The sequence below is a fragment of the Lytechinus pictus genome, chromosome 10 (genome assembly GCF_037042905.1).
Source record: "Lytechinus pictus isolate F3 Inbred chromosome 10, Lp3.0, whole genome shotgun sequence".
Classification (NCBI taxonomy): Eukaryota; Metazoa; Echinodermata; class Echinoidea; order Temnopleuroida; family Toxopneustidae; genus Lytechinus; species Lytechinus pictus.
The window spans coordinates 28703882-28727530 of record NC_087254.1 but is presented as its reverse complement, the minus strand read 5'-3'; the positions used below and the strand labels follow the sequence as shown (position 1 = coordinate 28727530).

Genomic DNA, 23649 nt, shown 5'->3' with positions numbered 1-23649 from the left:
TCCCACTGGCATAAAAACTTGCCATTAACAGCAACCCTGCAAATCAAAATCAAGGATTCTACAGACGTTTATGCTGATAGCAGTAGCAACAGTGGCGGACCGTGACCCGGAGGAGACAAAGCATTGGAGGGGCACAGCATTGTTCACAAACAATACAGTGCCCCTCCAATCAATTGTCTCCTCCGGGTCACGGTCCGCCACTGAGAAGCAATAATTGGGAGTGTTATGTGACAGGCCCATATCATGCGTAACAAGGCCATCATAAGCTATATATTTTCCCTTTGTATTATTTATTGTAAGTTGTAACTCATTTAAAAAAGACACACCCTTAATTCCTGAAGACCAAGAAGAAAGAACAAACAAGTTTACAAAGAAAAATTGAAATAGAAGACCTACCTGAAACAAAAATGAGGAAAATTCCCTCCCCAGGTGCATTTGGTAAATATAAAAGTAAACAACAACAGAGTTTGAGGAGCAATCATTGTAGTGTATTGCTGGTTCATCCCCATTTCTTTTTTAAAAAGCATTTAAGAAACAAAATATCACAAGGTGGCTTCCTCAGTGTAACAGAGCGGGTTGTGCTTTATACTATCTGAAGGGAAACTCCACTCATCTACATGTCATCATCGGCTCCACCCCTTGAGCTCAGCACCATCTGGACGCGTCGCATGGCTGGCTGGATCTGAGGGAACTCTGTGATAAGACGGTCAGCAATGGTAGCAACGGTTTGCATCTTGTCAAGCTGCTTCTGGGACTCGGCCTCGAGGGCAGCCTCCGTCTTGCAGAGCAGAGTGTACTTGCCATCCTTCAGGGCCTGGTAGTTCTTGACCTTGCGTTGCCGAGAGACGATATCAGCAAGATGCTGTTGACAGTGAGAAGTGAAAGAATTGTCAAGGGGATGACAATGTATAAGGAATCATTACTTCTATACTCTATGAGGCCTGCACCTTATTATTGTCATCACCATCATCACCATCATCATCATTATCATCACCATCATCATCATCACCACCATCATCATCATCATCATCATTATCATCATTATCAACATCATCACCATCACCATCATCATCACCATTAATACCATTACCATCACCATCATCATCATCTTAGACATTGTCGTCTTCAAAATCATCATCATCATCATAATCATCACCATCATCATCAACATCATCAACATCACAATCATCCTCCTCCTCATCATCATTATCATCTTCAAAATCAACATCTCGATCATTATTACCATTAAGGTAAAAACTTAATTTCTTACTTTAGGGGGCTACTTTTCGTAACCAACAGTCTAATCTGTGACAAAGCTTTTACATGGCAGTGAACGGGGACTCTGGGGCTCTATTGCATTATTTTCCAGGGCTATTTTGAGCTCCAGTGTAATTATTTCAGTTACCACTTTTATTATAATAATTATTATAATATTTATCATTATCATTGTTATTATCATCATTATCACCATCACAATCGCATCATCATCATCATTCAATATCATGAATTTGTTACCTTTTGTTTGAGTTCAACTAATCTCTCAATGTCACCGTCCTGTGTATCAGCCATACTCTGTAGTTCATGGAACTCTCTCTGTTTGTTATCAAGCTGCTGGTTCAACATCTGTTGATGGCTACGCAGCTCAGAGATGTCATTGTCACAGCTGTTTGCATCCTGTTTCAATAAACAATAACAAGAACAAGTGAAAAATATATAAATACAAGTACAAGGAGAGACAAGTACATATTTTGTATGATTACATTAATAAAGAAAAATATGCAAACAAGCAGGATTAAAAAAACTAATTGTCAGAATTTAATTTACGATAGATTATTCATTTATAAATAATTATTTATTCATTTATTTATAAAGCCCTGACCCTGGCTTTGTTTCATAAAATATGATAGGTGTGATTAACCATAAATATCATTACTACTACAGCTACCACAAGCATCATAAATAGATCATAAATACAAGTACAAGGAGAGACAAGTACGTATTTTGTATGATTACATTAATAAAGAAAAATATGCAAACAAGCAGGATTTAAAAAACTAATTGTTCAAATTTTATTTACAACAGATTATTTACAAACTCTTCCATAGATCAATACTGAAGCAAGTAAGCGGGTTGTCCATTACACCACTCCTTAAAGGAGAATGAAACTCGTGGAGCAAGTTAGCTTTTGTGAAAGCAGAAAAATCAAAGAATAAGATCAACAAAAGTTTTAGTAAAATAGGACTAGCAATAGAAAAGTTATGAGCATTTGAATGTCGAGATCACTAATGCTATGGAGATCCTCCTATTGGCAATGCGACCAAGATCACAGATGAACAACTCTCCCCTTTTGGACACTGAAAATATACCCCAAAACATCTCTTTTTGCTCATTCTAAATATGAACGATTCATCAATGATATAATGTTGTGAAACCTCTGTACTTGTCCTCTCATAAAGAGAACACCTCACCTTGTGATAGACTCTATAAAAGTGAGAATATAAGTGAAATAAGTACTAAAGTAATGAGGGAGTTGTACGTGTGTGACATCACAGATCTTGGTCGCATTGCCAATGGGAGGATCTACATGTAATTAGTGATCTCAATATTCAAATGCTCATAACTTTCTTATTATTCATTCAATCTTCCTCAAACTTTCAACAATATGTTTCTTTGATTTTTCTCTTTGTATGGATTCAGCTGGTTTCAAGGGTTTCTTTCTCCTTTAATATACTTGTAAGAGACAACATATATTTAATTTTGGTGAAATAACCATTTCCGATGCGATTTGGATGAAGATTATTTGTAAGAAAATACACAGAGCAACAATTCTGCCAAAGAGAGTACACATGGAGTGACAAACACTTTCATTTTGTGTATACTCCAGATAACAGCAACATTCAACTCAAGAGATCATCACAGAACAAAACAAACAACAACAACAACAAAATCCTGTGATTGATCTGCAAAATCTGCTATAAACAAATAAAAAAAATTACATGCTTCTCTTTTTATCAATGCCAAAAGAACATTCTGAGTATTTGGAAATACAATGGAAGCTTTTAAGAAGCTAGCATCAAGTATCCCAGACACTTGCTCCTGAAGATATATGGCAAGCATTGCAATGAGGTTTTTCGGTTCAGAATGTGACAAATAGTATTCAGTAATATTGGAGAGTTAATGCCAGCTTTCAGTGTGCAGATTCTCTGTAAACCAGCATTCTTTTTTCAGGAGGAAATATCATGGAAATCTAGCAACTATAATAATAATAATAATAGGCATTTATATAGCGCCATCTATCTAGAAATGTTCTATTCCAAGGCGCGATGTTATTATTATTATTACCCCGGCTTTAGCTCGAGCTGCCTTTCAGCGCTCATGCATTCAAGGAATCAATCCTGCCGGGTACCCATTCACCTCACCTGGGTTGAGTGCAGCACAATGTGGATAAATTTCTTGCTGAAGGAAATGGCTGGGATTTGAACCCATGACCCTCTGTTTCAAAGTCAGAAGACTAATCCACTGGGCCACAACGCTCCACAACTATTCAACAAAGGGCACAAACCTGCTGAGTCTCCTTGATCTTCTTCTTGAGCTCCAGGAGTTTCTTCTGGAATGCTCCCTTAGTCTCTACCTTCTTGTTCATCTTAGACTGGGCGTCGCCTCTAGTCACGATGGTGTCACGACGGGATACAGCCTTCTCCATGTCTTGGATGAGCTTCTCTTGGAGTTTCATCAGCTGGGTGTGACGCACCTAGGTTATCAACAGAACAGAATATAGCATTTTTCAGAAATACATAAGAAATAGATCATTATACACTCTGAAGGTTCTATAATACATCAATATCAATACCTGTGTAAAATGTTAAGGGCAGTAGAAGGATTCACTGTACATCATGCAATTCTTTCTGTCGAAGTGCATTCCTGATAAAGACATACCAAACATTGATGATTTGGAAAGTTCATTGTTTTGTTTTAATAGAGTTCAGCTTCATCATCTTGTCCTATTATTACCATAGTTACTAAAAGATTTACAAATACATGGTGTATGTTATAAATAAAGCTAAAAAGATTGATATGAGCATTTCAATTCATATGCTTTTTAAATTATTCACACACTGATATGAGGATTAAACCGCATTGCTATACATGAGAAAAGGCTATATCCCTTTACTAGAATCAGCATTATTAGCACCATTATGGTACTGGAAATAAACCATCTTATTTCATTCTATCCATCAACAAATCATTGGAATATGTTTTGTTTTTACAAATGTATCAAAAGGGCATGGGATCTGACAGAAGATGGCATAAGAGGAAAGGGAAGACAAAAGATAACATGGAAAGATATCATGTAGAAGGAAAGCAGTAAGGTTGGCCTAAACAAGGAGGATGTTCAAGACAGAAAGAAATGTGAGGGAGTGTCATCATGGTGGAAGAGTCAAGTAATCCTTTGTAAGCAGGAAAATGCTGACTAAAATAAATGATGGTGACAATGATAATGATGATGATAACAATGATGAAGATGATGATGATGGTGATGATGATAATGATGATAATTGCAATGATGGTGTTGTTGATGATGATGATGATGATGTTGATGATGATGATGATAATGATGGCAATGATGGTGATGATGATGATGATGACAATGATGAAGATGATGGTGATGATGATAAAGATGATGGTGATGATGGTGATGATGATGTTGATGATGATGATAATGATGGTAATGATGGGGATGACAATGATGATGATGGTAGTGATGGGGATGACAATGATGATGATGATGATGAAGATGATGACGATGATTATGATGATGATGAAGATGATTATGATGATGACGATGATAGCGGCGATGATAACATTTTGCTAAAGTTTGTCAGTAGAAAATATGTTGATGATAACTAACCTCCATACGATGTATCTCAGCAGTCATCGCCCTGATCTCTCCCTGACCGACCTCAGAGTCTACTGTAGCCTTGGCTTCTCTGGCTAGCTGAGTCTTCTTCTCCCATAACATTATCTGACGTCTACACAAGAACACAAATAAAATTTCAATATTGAAAATGATACAGGTCTGAAGTCTCAGGTATGCTGTGGCTATGTTTTAGTAACCGTAAACTGAAATATGAATCGGCCAGGTTTTCCTGTTCAGAACTATTGCTATCTTAAGGCAAAATACTGGAACATCATTACTTGGGTATTAATTATGTGTTGTGTGTATGCATTATCCAAACTTATTTTATCTTTGTCAAAATATGATTAGGCTTATAGGAAATCCTGTCACACTTATCAAAATACTGGTGAAAATATGTGGTACCTCATTGAGCACAAGAACATGTTCGAGCAGTTTCTAAGTCATGAGTTACTTTAGGAACACCTTCACAGAACGCCCCCTCCCAATCAGCTTGTAATCATAAAGTAGGTCACACTTACTCTGCCTCTACCAAGCTGTTGAGGAGTCTCTCCTTCTCCTCACCAAGTTCATCAAGTTTGGCTTGCATCTCAAGTGATTCTCTCTCAGCCTCCTGCAAAAGAAAATATATATCACAAATAAAACAGAAAAAATAGAGAGATTAATGACCATTTAAACTTAAAGTAAATCAATTTGTCTAGACTAACCCATGTATCTATTAGCTCTTTGTTATAGCACTAAGATAAATGCTATAACAGGGAGGAACATGATCATTAAATTGTACTACACTAATCAAATACTACATGAAATAGGCAGAGCCTAATTTGTCAAGTACAGCAAATGAATATACAAACCACTTAAAAGCAAAATAAGAACACACAAGGGAAATTTCTAAGTCATGCATGACTTTACACACCCATGGTGACCTGTTCTTGTGCCCAATGATGTCTGAATGTAGCTGGCTTAGCACCTATGTTCCATTCATTTGTAAAGTCATCCACTTTATGAAACATCACCTGAATCAGATCAAACTGGCATTAGCCAAAGTGTGATTAGACCTCATGGCAAATCATCAACAACAATGTTATTCAATCGATCAAAATTGAACTTTCCATGGAAGTAATATATTGAGCTGCAAGAAAGCTTGGGAAAGCCTCATGATAATATAAACATACCCTGAGAGAAAGCACAAAGTCATTCTCAATGAGAACATTATCTTGTTGTAGATCCTGTCTTATCTTGCCTTCCCGGGTGAGTAGTTGGTTTAGTTTCAGCATGTCATTCTGCATGTTCTGTATGCTCTTGTCCACCATCTTGCGATCGTAAAGTTGTCCTTCGATCTCACCTAAAGTAGGGAAAACATTACATTAAATTGGCAGGCTAAATTGCATCAGGTTTGGTTAGCAAGGGCAATTTTATTTAACACAAAATACACAAAACCTTGCAAAGAAAGGGAGAATAATTTGTGACAAATAATCTTAATTACAAAATCACAATATTGATAGAATAAGAGTTTACATAAATAAAGAAAATCAGTCTGAAAATTATCAAATTTGCAACATATTGAGAGGTTCAAACCATTGAATTCAATATGGCCCTGACCCTGGCTTTGTTTCACAAAATATGAGAAGTGTGATTAACCATAAATATCATTACTACAGCTACCACCATGGTCATCATTAACACCACCAACATCACTTTCCCCAATCACCACCAACGTCATCCCCACCATTACGGCAATCCAAATTATCACTAACTAGAAATTTTACGTGTCCAAAGGACACAGATGCACCCACTTAACGCAATCCGAAATTCATTCAATATGATTGAACTAAATAATATCGTGCAAAAACCAATATGCATATATAAAATGAACAAATTTAGACCTTTGAACCAACTCGCATATATAATGAGCTGTGACCTTTGACCTGCGTACTCCGAACTTAGCCTGTATTTTGGTGTCATCTACCTACACACCCAAATTTTGTTTAATCCATTAAATGTTTTTTCGAGTTATTGCGCGGAAACAAATTCACATATTTAATGAGCTGTGACCTTTGACCTGCGGACTCCGAATTCGAACTTAGCCTGTATTTTGGTGTCATCTACCTAGTACCTACACACTAAAAAAAATTTAAATCCATTAAATAATTTCGAGTTATTGCGCGGAAAATAAGTGGGGGGACGGACGGACAGACAGGGGCAACGCTTAATGCCCCCTCCGGACTTCGTCTGCAGGGGCATAATAAAACCACAACCACCAACACCATCACTAATCTCCATCCCATCAACCCTAGCCTCTTACCTTCAATCCTCATCTTCTTCTGATGGAGGATGGTCAGAGCTTTCTTCATGGTGTCTACCTCCATCTGTTGGTTATCCTTGTCTTGGGTCATCTTGACCAGTTCACCCTGCTGCCGTAGCCAGAACTGCTGAAGGTCAGCGATCTCCTGTGTCCTGGTGTCAATGTTCTTGGTCAAGGCATTGACTTCCTGCTCTAGAGGGCCAAGCTCTTCACCCTATGAAAGAGGAGTCATAAGAATGTATTTATAGAGTATTAAGTTCTATTTTTCTGCAATTTATTTTTTAATGTCTAATGGGATAAGAGTATAGATATCCTACAATTTTCAAACAGGTTGTTACACATCAGATAATTTAAAGAGTTAACTGAAAAAGCACTAATTTTCAAAGATGGTAGAATAATTTGATATTTCTCTCCTAATGTTATACATTTATCTATTATCATTCTTCCAGCAATGGCAATTATGAATCTGTCTGCAGTAGAAGGTCATATACTTCATAAGCCGTACCATTTGTTATCGTTTATCTTAAAGATTGCCATACCTACATTGCCAAAATGCTAATTTGACCACTGCTGCATATGAAAACTAAAAGTGTCAATATAAGATCTTGTAAGTATTCTAAATACCTTTATGCCAAAATATTTGACTATATAGTAGGAACACACTAATACTTACACCTTGAGCACTTGTCACCGCCTCTATCTTCTTGTTATACTGGTCAATTTGTCCCTGCTTGCGCTCGATGACAGCATTCCTCTTCACGATCTCACCCTCGCTACGAGAGATGATCTGGTTCTTCTCATGGATCTCATTGTCTAGTTCCTTGAGAGACTTCCGTAGCTGTTCAACCCTGGTGTTGGTGTTGGACAGGTCCAGGGTGTCTTGGGAGATCTCATTCTCAACCTTAGCTTTGGCAGCTTCCTGTATTATACAAGGGAAAGAGTTTACTAGAGTTTGAATTGTGTTTGGCATGACTGAAAATGATTACCTAAAAGTGAATCACATTTAAAATGCATAATCTGAAACGTATGAGTATCATAGAATGGTCTTCAGATCTCTTGCCAGTATTCTCTCCAACTTAATATGTGTTCTCAGCCATAACTTAAGCAGATTCCTGTATCCTTGAGAAATATATTACTCGAGATGGAATTGCAAAAAATGAGGCATTTTTACTGTCCATGAACACCATAAAAAAAAATGCTGCAACTTAAGTTTGAGGAGGCTTTACTTTAACTCTGAAACCATCATACGTACAATTGATCAAGAAATCTAGTGCTTCATACAAAAATCTTTGTCAAGCTCAGTATGTTGGGATTACTCTTGAATCTAATTGTATTCAGACATAACTTCTACCCCTCCCCCCTCCTAGGACTGCTCAGAACTAACCTGATCAGCGATGCGCTTCCGGATGTTGCCCGTCATCTTCTTGGCATAGTGGGCAGCCTTGTCCATGGTGAGTTTGTTGCGCAGGGTGTCCATGATGGATTCCTCAAGCCTCAGCTTCTCCTGATATTCTCTCTCTATCTGCTTCCTCAAGGCGGTCAGCTCGTTGACCCTTAGTGTGCGGTCCTACAGAGATAAATAAATGTGATTAATCATCAAACTTCATAAAGCAGATAGGAAGAGAGAAACACTTTACAGAGAAAGATACATTTCACAGATTCATATATTAATGATCAAAGTCGTGAGATACCAATCTAGGTTGTATGCAAGGAAGTTATTCAGCTAACTTTATTGATATCACACCATTGTAAGGATGGGAACTTGTCTTCATAAATTCTTGACAATTCCTGATTGGGAATACTCTTTCTTTTTAACATTTCCCCCAAAATGATGGACCACCTTTTAGATGAATGATTATTATTGATATTTGAGAGATAGAGTCTCAAATAAAACTTACTGTTGTTGCCCTGTTGAGGGCCTGCTCCGTCTCATGGAGCATACGTGAGTAGGTGCTGTATTCCTGTTTGATCTTCTCCTGCCTATCCTGGCTGGTAGCAATCTGTTTCCTAAGTGAGTTGATGTCGATCTCGTTCTTCTGAAGCAGCAGCGTGAGGGTCTCGTTGTTCTCTTGTTCCTTCATGATAGATTTCTTGTAACCCTCGATCTCGGTGGCCAGTGACATGATGTGCTGCTTCTGCTGACTGTTCATGATAGGATATGTTATAATGGTTATAATGATATTGCATTCATTTTTTAGCCTATCAAAAGATTCACAACTTGTATAAAATGTGTAGCAAATGCAGGTATATCTATCCTTCATTCCAAAGGGCATGCATTGTCATTATAGAAATATATTTACCTAAAGTTCAAAAAAGTTTTGTTTTCTAAGCAATTGCCAAAAATATTGTAGGATTTCACTCCATTTTGGCACCTCAACAGTGTTTCAGTTAAAACAGAAGTCACCCTACGACATCACTGTGGTATGAAAATGCCATACAACCTCAGCAAATGCCTGCTATTTATAATACCTTTTGTACAGTCTAGTGAGCACAACAACTTGATGAGTGTTTCATGATGTGCTTACCTGAGGGCTTCCTGCATAGCAGCATGTGCTTCATCTCTACGTCTCATTCCAATCAGACTGCTGTTCCACTGCTGAAATAATTGCTTCTTTTCAAGATTGATGGACTGTATCAGAAAAGAATAGAAAAAGAACCCTTGGAATTTTCTCCTTTCCCTTTCACACCAAAACTCAAATTTCTAATCATTTGAATTCAGAATTGTGGCAAAGAAAACCCTTGAAATATTTATAATTCTTCTATTCAATATGCATGGGTACCCGGCAGGATTAATTCCTTGAATGCTTGAGCGCCTAGGCAGTCCAGCTAAAGCCGGGGTAATAATAGCAGGGCCCGCTGGGAGAACAGTTTTCGGAACTGAAGCGGCTACCCTGGGTAAATATACCGCTATTATTATATTATTATTATAATACAAATAATTATCATTAAGAATTTTCATTTCCATCTGCTCATCATATTCAAGTATTTTATGAGTAACTACTGGACACATTTTTAACCCTATATCATGCCTCATTACACAAGAGATGGATTGGAAATATGACAGAACAACTATGATAAGTTCTGTGTTTTAAAGAAATGTACATTTAACACCTGGGTCCCATTTCATATAGACTTGTTATAGTAGCAAATGTACCACATCAATTACAGGTTTACTATCAGCCAATAAAATTGATGGATTTCAGTAGCTTTAAACTGTTATTGTAATTTTGTTATAATAACAAGGTTTTATGAAATGGGCCCCTGATCTGGAATGGTAATTGCCATTCAGTGACTGATTGTTAACCTTTGCATTACAAAGCCAGTTACTAAAAATGTCTGACCGTAGCACATAATTTCACTACTCACAGCATCACCAAAGAATTGGTATACTTACTTCAATTTCCATCCTAGCTTCTGATAAGGCCTCCTTGGCTGCTTTTGTTTCCTCTCCCTGAGCTGAGCTCTGGGCTTCATACAGGGCAATCTGCTCCCTCAGTTTATCTACTGTCTCAGTCAGACGGTCAACATACAGGTCCTGAAAATAACAGATTTGAGGCATGATTTATTTTAATGTTATACTAGATTTTTTTTAACAGCAGGTAATGAATTATAGAAATAGACCTACAAGCCATGAAAAACACATGGCTGCACGTAAATTTTTTGAAAGCTGGGATTAAATTTGACTTAGAGATATTAGTACAATCTGGGGAAATCTTTCCAAAGCAGGTAATAAGTTACAAAGATAAACCATGAACAGTAAGTAAACTTGATAGACATTCAGATTTGAACTATGGCCAAGTCTTTGAAGAGTTACAACTTATTTAAACCAATCTCAACTCCAACATGCATACTTCAATGAATCTCAAATCAAGACTGATTTCAATCACTCATAATGTTTTGTGAGACAGGACTTTCATACAATTTTCATGGAAAGTACTCAGCCATCCTTCCAGAGCATTTGCTTCATTGAATTTGAAATTTATAATATCAATATTCCATTGAAGTAAACACTGAAGACAAATTCACCATCAATGCCAAACTTTCTACAATCATGCTCGGGTTCTATCTTAAATCCAGGGTCCCCTCTGACAAAGAGTTGCGATTGATTTGATCAATCTCAACTATATAGACATCCATCATTGTCATAATATTTCCTACCGGAAATTTGCAGAGTGTCCCTTGTAAACAAAGAGGAAGCACGGTGAACTGCCAAGACAATAAAGAATGCAAGAGTATACACCATATCTAAAAACATTTTAAACAAATGCATTTTAGATGTTGGCGTTGCTGGCTTTCCGAAGTTGCAGTTGACCGGATCGATCGCAACCCTTTGTATAGTGGGGCCCAAATGTGAATGAATGTACCTGTTTTTGCTTGTCTTCCTCTGCATTGGAGACCTCTGTGTCCGCCTTCTCCGCTGCCCTACGCATGACAGCAATGTCTCCCCTGATGTCTTCCTTAGCATTGGTCATGTAGTACAGATGAAGGGCCAAGTTTTCAACTTCAGTCTGGAGTGCAGCCGCTTCAAAAGAACACCAAAACAACAAACTCCCATCAATATCAAACCAATAATATTAAAATTTCCTACTTCTTATTTATTTATGTATTTGATTGATTGTTCACTTTGAACTTATAGATTGTTCTCAAAACTGAAGGGGAACTGTTAAAACATTCATGCCTTTTAAATCCTCTACCATATCTAGATTACATACATAAGTGGACACCTGTGAAAAAGAAGTTAAACTGGGCAAACTGAAATTGCAACTCCGTAGTTGGTCATAAAAAATGAGCAGTTTGTAAATGATCATGTTTAATTCATCAAATTCTGTAGAAATCTCTGGTAATTGGGGTGATTTTGCAGCTCCAAGACCATCCAAGCATTACACATTCAAAAGAGACCATAAACCTACTCACATTCTTTCCTCTGGCTATTGACATTCTGCTGAGTCTTCTTATACATCTCCCTGACCTCCCTGAGCTGTTCCTCGCACTGTGCCCTCATCTGTGAAAGCTGCCCCATCTGATCGTGTTTCTTCTCCAGTAGAGTCTGCTGTCTAGCAAGTTCCTGCTGCATGCCGTAGAGATTGACTCCAAGCTCCTCCCTGTCATGGAGCTTGCCCTTGAGGGCCTCCTTCAGCTCCCGCACCTCCAGCTCCACCTTCTTCATCTGCTTGGTGAGGTGGCCCTTCAGGGCGTCTTGGAAGCGTCTCATCAAGGGCTAAGTGAGAGAAAAGTTTGGATCTAGGAATTAGAGCAGCTGGGTACTGTTTCATGAAAGTTACTGGCATCAACTACACTACCACTTCTGACAATTTCAGTGAAACCTCTGGTTCTGATTGACTTACAAACACCAGTCTTTGACGGTTACTAGTGTAACTGTCCAAGAACGACTTGTCAGTGCTAACAAACATGATGAAATGGTACCATTTGAAACAGATTTTTAAACCATGGTTTGAAGAAATTAAAATATCATGCTTGAAATGAAATCTGTAAAATTTTACAACTTACTCAATCCAAATATAAGTTTAAATACTTCTTGATACAAATTACATCCATAACATTGCTCAGTTGTCATTCAAGACATTTCAGAAGCATCACATTATGGGATATCACAGAAGCTTGAATAATAAATTGCCACTTGGCCTTTGTCTACCATCCATTTGGTAACAGCCTACATGGTATAATCCCATTTTGTCTAACAACTTTTCTGTCTAATGGACAATTAGCCAACTTTCATTCCTGCATAGAAATACAAATTAATTTGAAGAACACAATAAAAATAAAGATAAATATCTGATATCTATTCAGTATTTTTCACATACTGCACATCAGGGATACAAGATGGGAACTGATGAAAATGCTTTTAAATTAGTTGGAATTTTGCACTCAGAGTCCCGTATTCTGAAGTAAGGTTTAATTTAAACTCTGGTCTAAAATTATGATTTAACTATGGAAAGCTAATTGTGCAATAATTTATATGCTCAAATTATTCAGAGCTATCTGTAAATGGTGACTAAAACAGTTTTCTTCATCATGAAAGCATGATCAAAGAACATAGCGAATATTAAAAATAAACCAAGAGTTAGACCATAGCTTGAGTTAAAGCAGACTTAAGAATACGGACAAGAGATTCTAATCAATGGCCTAGAAGGAAATTCAAAGCGGCCTGATATGCATCTTAAATGTAATATCATTCATGTCCAAAGGTCACAGCTCCTTAAAAAAAAAGATGGAAACTTACATGGTCTGGATCCAGGACCACCATCTCACTCTCATCATCTGATGCCTCTGAGTCTACATCATAATCTTCTTCTCCTTGTCTTCCAAATCTGGGTTGGTATTCTTCCTCCTCTTCCTCCACCTCACCACCCATCATCTGGGCGGTATCCATGGGAGGGATGCTGGTATATCCCTGGGGAATGTCATCTGGGTGTAGTCATCAACATGAAATAGTTTGATTATAAACAATAAGATATGTATAATAATAATAATAATAATAGCCAGTTTTTATAAAGCGCTTTTCCCAGAATGGCTCAAAGCGCGTTACAGCATATTATCACCCGTATCAGACATCTGAGCTGGTCATTTACAAAACCGTATTTTCCTGTATTTTATTATTATCAGGAAGGGATAGGTATATTGTTTGTATTTTCCTCGGTCTCAATGCGCGTATTGACTTTGCATGCAGAGACGACGCAAAATATACCTTTGTATTTTCCCTGGTCTGACATCCGGGCCTTTGAGGATGCGAATGAAGTGATACGCTTCATAATGTTCCGCGCACCAACGATCTACGTCATAATAAAGACAACGCTGGATCTGGGCGCTTGCAAGTACGTCATAATGGTAAAGTGCAGAGCCTAGACACTGATATTATCATGTCACAACAGAACTCTATTCTTAAAAGATATCGCTGTTATCATGATTTTTGCTCTAGATATCTGATTTGGATGATAATAAAAATATTGACTGCCCTTCTTTCGGGGAACATCAAATATATTGCCCTTAAAAGACCCATATTGCCCTCGTCTAAAGACTCGGGCCAATATGATTCTTTTGCTGGCAATATATTTGATGTTCCCCTCAAGACCAGTCAATATTATATAATTATTACCCCGGTCATTGGATTCATTTCAATCCCGCACGAAAAGTGCACAATTTCCACTCCCTGGGTAGCATTCCTTGCATTCATCGCAGCCTCATTATGGCGCTGGCAAAATCAAACATACAATATCTTTCGCATCCTATAAAACAGTGAATACATTTAATCCTCACATTGTTATTATTATTACCATATTTGATACTTCAACATTCTTTTTGTTCAGCGAACTTATTAATTGTAAAATGTGTATCTATCTGTTCATTTTGTTGTTTTGGTTGTTGCTGCCATTGTGACCTTGCTTATTATTTTTTATCATAATGATGATGAACAAATTTGGACAATATATCAATGGTATTTATTTGATTTCAAAAAGTTAGAAATCACATCATATATTACCCTTCTCCACTCCAATAGATCTGGACATTAGGAAAGTTATTTCCTACATTATTTTTTCTATGACTAATGAAAACAACTACACCGTACATTTCAAATTACATGACAAATTATTAATAGAAAACAAAAGAAATATTTCCAAATATTAATGCAAACCTTGTTGGGGTATTCCTGCAGGCTCGGGTTCAAGTTGTAAAGGACCTGCATCCTCTTCCTCAACACCAGGGGGCGTGGCAGGGGGAGAGGCTTGGGCTGGAGCAGGTGATCTTCTCTCTCCAGATGGAGGCCTCTGGGCACCTGACCCAGATCTTCTGGAACCAGATGCCGGTCTTGCCCCTGCAGATGGGGGACGTGCAGCAGACGAGGGTCGACCAGCTGAAGCTGGCCGCCCACTCCCTGCAGAGGGTGGCCGGGTAGCTGAGGGAGGGCGTTGGCTGGCTGAAGGGGGCCGCTGGCTGGCTGACGGCGGTCGTTGACTGGCTGAGGGGGGCCTTTCTGTGCCTGACGGGGGTCTTTGTGATGCAGATGGAGGACGCTGAGATGCAGAAGGAGGTCTCTGTGTTGCTGATGCAGGCCTTTCTTCAGCCACTGGGGTAGGAGCAGCCTCCTACAAAGATATGCAGGACAGAATTTAATAAGGTTTAAAATCAAGACTTACAATGTACATAAAATCATTCCATTTTACATTGAAAAACAAAAGCAAAATTCATTATGCAATTGTGATGTATTCCAATTCTAAAATTTGCTTGACCAAGTTTTGACACAGCAAAATTTTGGGAGGCCACACACAAAGAACAAGCATTACACACAGTGCACTCTTGGCTAGCAACTATGGGCAATTGGGATGTTGTTAAGTTTTGTTTCCATCCTAGGAAATTTGAATGATATTAAAAATTGCACCTTCTACTTTTCTTATTAGACAATCTTTAATTTTCTTCTATGGTAAATTAACAAGGAGAATCTTACCTCTGCTACTTGATCCTCCTCATCAGGAGCTAATGTAGAATAGGGGAGAAAAGGGGTAGCAAATCAGTTCAATAAATCATCAAAACTTTTCTATCAAAGAAAATTTCAGTAAGAATGTATTTTTTTACTGACAGGTTACAGATGCACGTCTGCATATTGCCTTATTTGTGGACACTTTTAACCTCTATATACAATGATAAAGTATGTGATGCCTAGAAGCTTTTTATTCTTTAAATCGGCAATGGGTAATTTTTCTTTTCATCTTATCATCTTTATACATGTAGATATTTGTCAGAAATTTACCAAGATACATGGAGGGGGAAACAAACAATGAATTATTTAGCCCATCATATTGTAATTATCATTATCACTATTACTCTCAAAATAATCTTATTTCTAATTTGAATAGTTTCAGAAAAATTAAAGCATGAATTCTCTTTTGTTCCCAACACAATACACACCATCTGTCAGCTCACCTGGTTCTCCTTGTAGTTCATCAGCTGATGGCTCATCCATATTACCAGCTTCTATTTGCTCTTTACTTGATGGTCTACAATAAAAAAGAGCAATAGCAAAATACATTACTAGATCTTCACAGGACAGAAAATCAAATTCACTGATTCATACAAAGGCCACAAGATCTATTCTAGACTTAACAAGTAGGTGTATTATAAGCTACAGTACAAGGTTGGCTGATTTAAATCAAATTGATTTGAGTTATTATAGAGAGATAGCTGCCAATGATTTAATTGCTTAAAGAGAAACTTAAGTTATATATCAGAATAAAAAAAATGTTGTGAGCCATGTTCATTATTTTCATATTTAGTCTAGGAAGAATACTGCAGTAGGGATGCATGGAAGTAGGCAAGTACATGTATATCAGTAGAGAAGTGATGTTGTCAGGTACAGAGAGCTCATCAAATAATTCTGAGTCAAGTTCACTTAGGATTGCGAATGCTTACAAAAAATCAATCTTTACTCAATTATTTCATAGACAACAAAGAGGAAATATGATTACTGTTTATTAACTTTTAATATGGAAACCTGGGGGTCTCCGATTACATATTTTTCACACCTGCAATCAACTCATCAACAAAGGGGCAAAATTTTCAACTTTCCACTTACAATTAATTTTAGGGACAAAGAAGGAGTGATATCAGACTGGAAAAATGCAGCCAAATGAAGAAGTGGAAATGGGGCATCATTTTTTTTGCGTACAATCTTCTGAAAATGACTGGCCAAGGTTTTTTTTAAAGAAAATTATATTTCTCTCATTTTTTATATTTTTGCCACACTTACTCAAAAGAAAATAAGGAACATTACCAACTGAATTTTTTGTGGAATAAAAAGACATTCAAGTTAATTGCTAGGTGCGCAGACATGGGGCCCCTCTTTATACAAAGGCATCTAACTTGAAATGGTGTAACAAGGTAAATTAGCAATCACATGTTGTTGAAAAGATCCACTAACATTCATCATGAAATTGGTCCATAGAATAAATTTTCTCAGATAGACTAGCCTAAAAGGCCTAGAGTCTACTCTGGGACTAGTCTGGATTGTAGCTAAATTCCACAAATGTTTTTTTTTTTTTTCAGAAAAGTAGATCATGAGATTGAATAAATCTAGATCAAGGAGAGATATAGAGAATAGAAGGAAGCAAAAAAGACATTCTAACAGTTAAAAAGGGAAAGAAGACAGAGAGAGAAAAGAAAGAAGAAAGGAAAGTTAAAATTGAATTTTAGAAAGATGTCATCAGTTCCAGCGTTGAGGAAATAAAAAGACAGTACAGAGTAACCTGCCCACAATTCGACATGTTAAGCTTTTCTGCAATATACCTGTATTTTGTTCTAAAATGTCTTTTTCACAAAATAAAATTTGCATCAATGTTTGTTGAATAGGTCTATTTGTCTATTATTAATTGCAATGCTCATTTTCACCTTCTATATCAAAATTTCATAAAATCTTGAAATGTATCACCATCATCGCCATTCGACAGCCCCGCCCTACATTCGAAATAGCACACGTATAAAAGTCAATGCATGCCAGCGCCGCTGAAATCAAAAGTTAAATAATGCTCTGGAAATACATGTATGGCGCAGAATCCAAATTTTAATGGCAAAATTTGACCTTTTTATCGCTAAGGGGATTTTGGAGTTGAAATCGGGACTTTCATGTGGTGAGTGAAAGAAATCTAGAATTCCAGGCGCGCGCATTACTGGATTAGGCCTAGCCATTTCATCTTTTCTAAAACCCACTCACGCTTGAGAATTTGACTCTTTCGCGACGACGTCGACTGTTAAAATGCAGCTGTTACTGTAAGTGTCACTAGTTCTACCCCGTCGGTGGCCGGCCCGGCCCTGCGGTTAGTATGATGGGGTGTCCAAACTTCACGGACTTTTCAAAAATATTCTTCAGGCTTAAATTTGTTTATAAAATATTCACAATTTATGCAAAACCAATTCAAGAAATAGTTACCACATTGACGGCAAGATCGTAAACTATAAAATCATTGACGAAAATGTGAAGTAGGTCAAGGGCTTTCGCCGGTATTGCGATCAAGGGCTTTCGCCGGTATTGCGATCTCCAAATTCTATTCCGATCGACGAATGCGCGCTGTGCTGGAAAACCGTTCTGAAAAAGTGTGACCTAACTTCGCGGACCAAGTTTTTGAGATTTAACAAAACCTCAAGCTCAAAAGGTGAGATATTTATATCAGATTGATAAAGATATGTTATAGAATCAGTCAGTACCACATTTAACTCACATTTTTAAAGATATCTGCTTGCAAATACCGATATCGTGATGCTTGTTGAGAATATCAGATTATTTCGGAACGGGCGCTAAAGTATGATGGGGGGACCTAAAGCTACGCACTTTGTTTTCAAACAATAAAAACTATCCCAATTTTAATATTTCAACAAATATCTTTCACTAATTTGTGGCAAACATTCTAAAGATCATTAACCAAGAAGAAAATATCGCAAAACTCACTAATACGAAAATCCCGCCGTGTTTTCCGAACACCTCTTGATTTCGCCACCCGATGTAGAAGGGGTCCTAACTTTAAAGCTTCGCACTCGATTTATCATGCAAAAAAATTGTATTTCCTGTGCCTCAATTTCTAAAATATATTCATATATTTTTTATTTATAGGATAAAATGAAATTTAAGCGAATATAACTCAAAAATTCCAAACAGTTGTTGGTTTTCTCTGCATTTTGAGATTTACTGCAGCCTCTGTAGAAAAAATTGAATAGGAATCGTTCATCACTCTGCAGTCACAGTTCCACACACAGAGTGCGCATTTGCCATAAAAACTGTATGCGCGATGAGTGGTGCGTAGTTTAGGACCCCCTACCATATGATGGGGTGTCCAAACTTCGCGCACTTTTCAAAAATATTCATCAGGCTTAATTTTTTTCACAAAATATTCATAATTTATACAAAACCAATTCAAGAAATAGTTACCACATTGACGGCAAGATCGTAAACTATAAAATCATGAACGAAAATGTAAAGTAGGTCAAGGGGATTTGCCGGTATCGCGATCTCAAAATTCTATTCCGATCGGCGAATGCGCGCTGTGCTGGAAATCCGTTCAGAAAAAGTGTGACCTAACTTCGCGGACCAAAGTTTTTGTGGACATTTAAACAAAACTCAAGCTCAAAAAGTGAAATATTTATATCAGATTGATGGCAAAATGCTATAGAATCGGTTGGTACCACATTTAACTCACATTTTTGATGATTTCTGCTTGCAAAATGGTGATATCGTGATGCTTGTTGAGAATATCAGATTTCTTCAAAACGGGTGCTAACGGTGACAAATTTGCCGATCTTTTGCCAATATTTTCATGAATACTGAACTCATCCTAAAGAAACTTACAGTTAGGCCTACACCAGAGGGTAATTTTAGGTCGCTTTTCACGTTGATGATGTCAGATTTTAAGGATATTGGCTAGTTTTTTAGATAATGACCGTTCGCGAAGAATGGACACGCGCGAAGTTTGGACTCACAGTCACAGCCATACAGCTACAGTAATATCAGCGCGCTTAGACAGTGTAGCTAGGCCGGAGAATCAGGGACAACTCGGACCACGGGACATCTCGGACCGTGGGCCGAGTTGTCCCACCCGTTTCGTGATTTTTTTTCCACAAACTTGCGTCTATTTTTCCGTCAATTCGAAATTTCTTGTAATGATTTTCTAGAGATATGGTCTGTTGGTAATGTTCTTCACTTTCTATTACTTTTTTTTCGCTGAAGTTAAAAAAAAAGTGTAATTTTAGGCGTTTTTCGACAGCTTGCGATTCCCATAGGCGCGCGTGTATTAACTGTGTTGGTGCTCGGCTCGGCCCCGCTCAACAACTGACTTGATTTTGTGATCATTTCTCCTCAAGTTACCACTTTTATCGCAGAAGATGGACATTCTTGTATTCCATTCACTCTATTTATTCATCACAAGGATAAAATTCGATGTATATGCACGATTCTGTTAAAGTTTTTCACCTTTTCTCTCTGGTCCGAGTGGTCGTAAGAAGCGAACAACCGATGAACGGTCAGCCGCTCTTCATCGCAATTCTACGTAGCTCGGCCGCCGAAACTGGGGGGGTGGGATTCAGCCCGAATCCCCAATGGAAGTGGGCGTGCACAGTCGAAGAGCAGCTGAGCTTGACTGAGTGAGAGAGAGTGAGTGAACTGGAGCTAGGCTCTGCTTTTTTTTTGTAAATATATATATGTATTTTTTTATTTTGTCTATATTGATTTTCCCTGGTGTAGAGCTTTAAGATTGTAATAATTTAATATGCTTCAATTTCTTTGACTGAGTGTGACTGTGGTGTGGATGTTTGAGTCGCACAAAAAATACTTTTACGTGGGTGGGGGCTCGGGGCGATTTCACTCCTGCCCCCAAAATGTGAAAAAATATTTGCGGTGTAGATGTGTGGGCATGCTAGGCTGAGGGTATAGCCATCAATAAAAAATGTTTTATTTGGGGGCTTAATTTTGAATTAAATTATTTTTTACAGGAGTTAAAAAATAAAATGATGTAATTCATTGTGCCCCTTTCCATTCCTTGTTTTTCCCTGATTTACTTTCTTTAATTTTATTTCTTGGTCTTAAGGGTGGATGTCAGGCTGCCGGGGTGGAATTCAGCCGGAATTGCCAATGGAAGTGGACATACTTGCACAGTAATTAGAGGAACAAGGAATGGAAATGAATTGAATCATTTTTAATCCTTTAAAATAAAAATAATAATTAAAAATTAGGCCCAGAAACAGAAAATTGATTGAAAAACCCCCCATATTATTCACAACTACAGGGCCAGGCTAGTCTCCCAGCTCAGGCTGTGCACATATGTCCACTTCCACCATTGGTGTTTCCGGCTGAATTCCACCCCCAAAACAGTCGTGTGGCTTACTCAAGTAAGCCACACCACTTGAGTAAGCCACACCACAAAAAGGCACAGAACTAAACTTAAGTTCTACACCAGGGAAAATAAATTTAAAAAAAAGAGGGAGCAATTGAAGCGGGCAAGCTTGTAATGGGGGCGCCTTGTTTCCCTTACTCAAGTAACAGAAAATTGATTGAAAATAAAAACATAATATTCATAACAGCAGGACCAGGCTAGTCGAAGGCTGTGCACGTATGTCAACTTCCATTGGGGTTTCCGGCTGAATTCCACCCCGGCAGCCTGACGTCCACCCTTAAGACCAAGAAATGAAAATAAAGAAAGTATATCAGGAAAAAACAAGGAATGGAAAGGGGCACAATGAATTAAATCATTCTATTTTAAATCCTGTAAAACTTAAAAATAATTAATATGAATTGGGGGTGGGGGGTTGAGTATCAAATTTTTTTTAGGGGGTTTGAACGCCTGTAAACCACCCCCTGCGTACGCCACTAAATTGAAGCATATTATTGCAACTTAAAACTCAGCTCTCTACACCAGGGAAACTCAATATGAAAAATAAAAAGGAAATTTATATACAAAATAAATAGGCCTAAAAATAATCAGTTTAATTAAAAATTAAGCCCCCAAATGAAATATTTTTTATTGATGGCTATACCCTCAGCCTGGCATGCCCACACATCTACACCGCAAATATTTTTTCACATTTTGGGGGCAGGAGTGAAATTGCCCTGAGCCCCCACCCACGTAAAAGTATTTTTTGTGCGACTCAAACATCCACACCACAGTCACACTCAGTCAAAGAAATTGAAGCATATTAAAATATTACAATCTTAAAGCTCTACACCAGGGAAAATAAATATAGACAAAATAAAAAAATACAAATATATATTAACAAAAAAAAAAGCAGAGCCTATAGGTACGTCCCAACCCCTTTCTTCAAGCTGTAGTTCACTCTCTCTCACTCAGTCAAGCTCAGCTCTTTGACTGTGCACGCCCACTTCCATTGGGGATTCAGGCTGAATCCCACCCCGCCAGTTTGGGCGGCCGAGCTACGTAGAATTGCGATGAAGAGCAGCGGACCGTTCTTCGGTTGTTCGCTTCTTACGACCACTCGGACCAGAGAGAAAAGGTGAAAAACTTTAACAGAATCGTGCAAATACACCGAATTTTATCCTTGTGATGAAAAAATGGAGTGAATGGAATACAAGAAAGTCCATCTTCTGCGATAAAAGTGGTAACTTGAGGAGAAATGATCACAAAATCAAGTCAGTTGTTGAGCGGGGCCGAGCCGAGCACCAACACAGTTAATACACGCGCGCCTATGGGAATCGCGAGCTGTCGAAAAACGCCTAAAATTACGCTTTTTTTTTATTTCAGCGAAAAAAAAAGTAATATAAAGTGAAGAACATTACCAACAGACCATATCTCTAGAAAATCTTTACAAGAAATTTCGAATTGACGGAAAAATAGACGCAAATTTGTGGAAAAAAAATCTCGAAATGGGTGGGACAACTCGGCCCGCGGTCCGAGATGTCCCGTGGTCCGAGTTGTCCCGAAGGCCATGCCCAGCGGGGTGGATAACTGTTGCCAGTCCGTCCTAACCCTAACGCGCGACAATAATCTCTTTCCCATCGAAATTGTTGTTTAATCAACGACCATATATTTGTTAAGATAACATATTTGAAACATATAAATACGGGAGGATTAAAATCAAATATTAAACTTCACAAATTATTGTTATTTTACAAAATATCATTCTCTCAAATCAAATTAACAGAAATATTGGGACACAATGCTCACCTTCCGTCGGACATTTCGATTGGATTGGGTTGCTATGCGAAAGACAAACTTCATCGTAGACTCGATGCTCCAGTAGTTTTGGGGACAAAACTTGAACGCAGATATCCAGGGGAATGTTTTCTGGGAATGTTTCACCATATGCAGTAGCTTCATGGCCGGGTTTCACGAGAGGCTTTTCCGAATGTTTTTACACAGTAAAACGCTGTTTAAGAGTTTATTCAACGCTGTTTACTATATGACCTTACAGCTAGTATTTGTTTAACCGTTTAAACAATCATGTTTAATTTATTGAAGAGTAGTTAGATATATAGTAAACAGCGGCGTAACAGGGGTCGGTGGCCAGGGGGGGCAAGAGCCAAAAATTTCCCGGTCATATCATGGTATGAGCAGGTGTAATGAGGCGAGTATTTTGGGAAGGCAAATATTGCGTATCAGGCAGAATTTATCTTTAAAAAAAAGTTGCGAGCGAGCGAAGCGAGCGAGCAAAAATTTTGACCTTTTTAATACAAAAATCAAATTTTGTGATAGATTTTGAGATGATATCCAGAGAATAATATATTTCCCTCTTCTCTCTTTAGATTCCTTTTTTGTGGTCTGTACGCCACTGTGAACAGGATTCTTTGCGGCAGTAGCGTGAAGAGTAAAAAAAAAAAAAAACCGAAGGGCGCAGTATAGCACATGTGCTAAAAAGCTGCTTTATATAAGTCCCGGGCGAGCGAAGCGAGCGAGAAAAAATCACCTTTTCCTGATAATCTAAC

At 37.9% G+C, this 23649-nt stretch overlaps 1 protein-coding gene across 2 annotated transcripts; it reads right to left on the bottom strand.

Annotated features, from left to right (window-relative positions):
• Nucleotides 1-273: 273 nt before the first annotated feature.
• On the bottom strand, nt 274-23070 carry LOC129269417 (coiled-coil domain-containing protein 40-like). 2 transcript variants are annotated; one of them, XM_054906915.2, is made up of 19 exons: nt 22892-23070; nt 16158-16231; nt 15682-15710; nt 14872-15322; nt 13462-13646; nt 12135-12438; nt 11585-11742; nt 10615-10755; nt 9746-9849; nt 9119-9362; nt 8605-8787; nt 7894-8139; nt 7221-7434; nt 6091-6260; nt 5437-5528; nt 4910-5030; nt 3563-3751; nt 1516-1674; nt 274-862 (listed from the first exon to the last, which is right to left on the bottom strand). In XM_054906915.2, exons 1-19 carry the CDS (start codon nt 22903-22905, stop codon nt 614-616), a joined length of 3327 nt encoding a protein of 1108 aa, XP_054762890.2. In that variant the 5' UTR covers nt 22906-23070; the 3' UTR covers nt 274-613. The 2 variants fall into 2 exon arrangements, with proteins under 2 accessions (XP_054762890.2, XP_054762889.2); XM_054906914.2 differs by having other exon boundaries at nt 16143-16231; nt 22892-22974.
• Between the last annotated feature and the right edge of the window lie 579 nt (nt 23071-23649).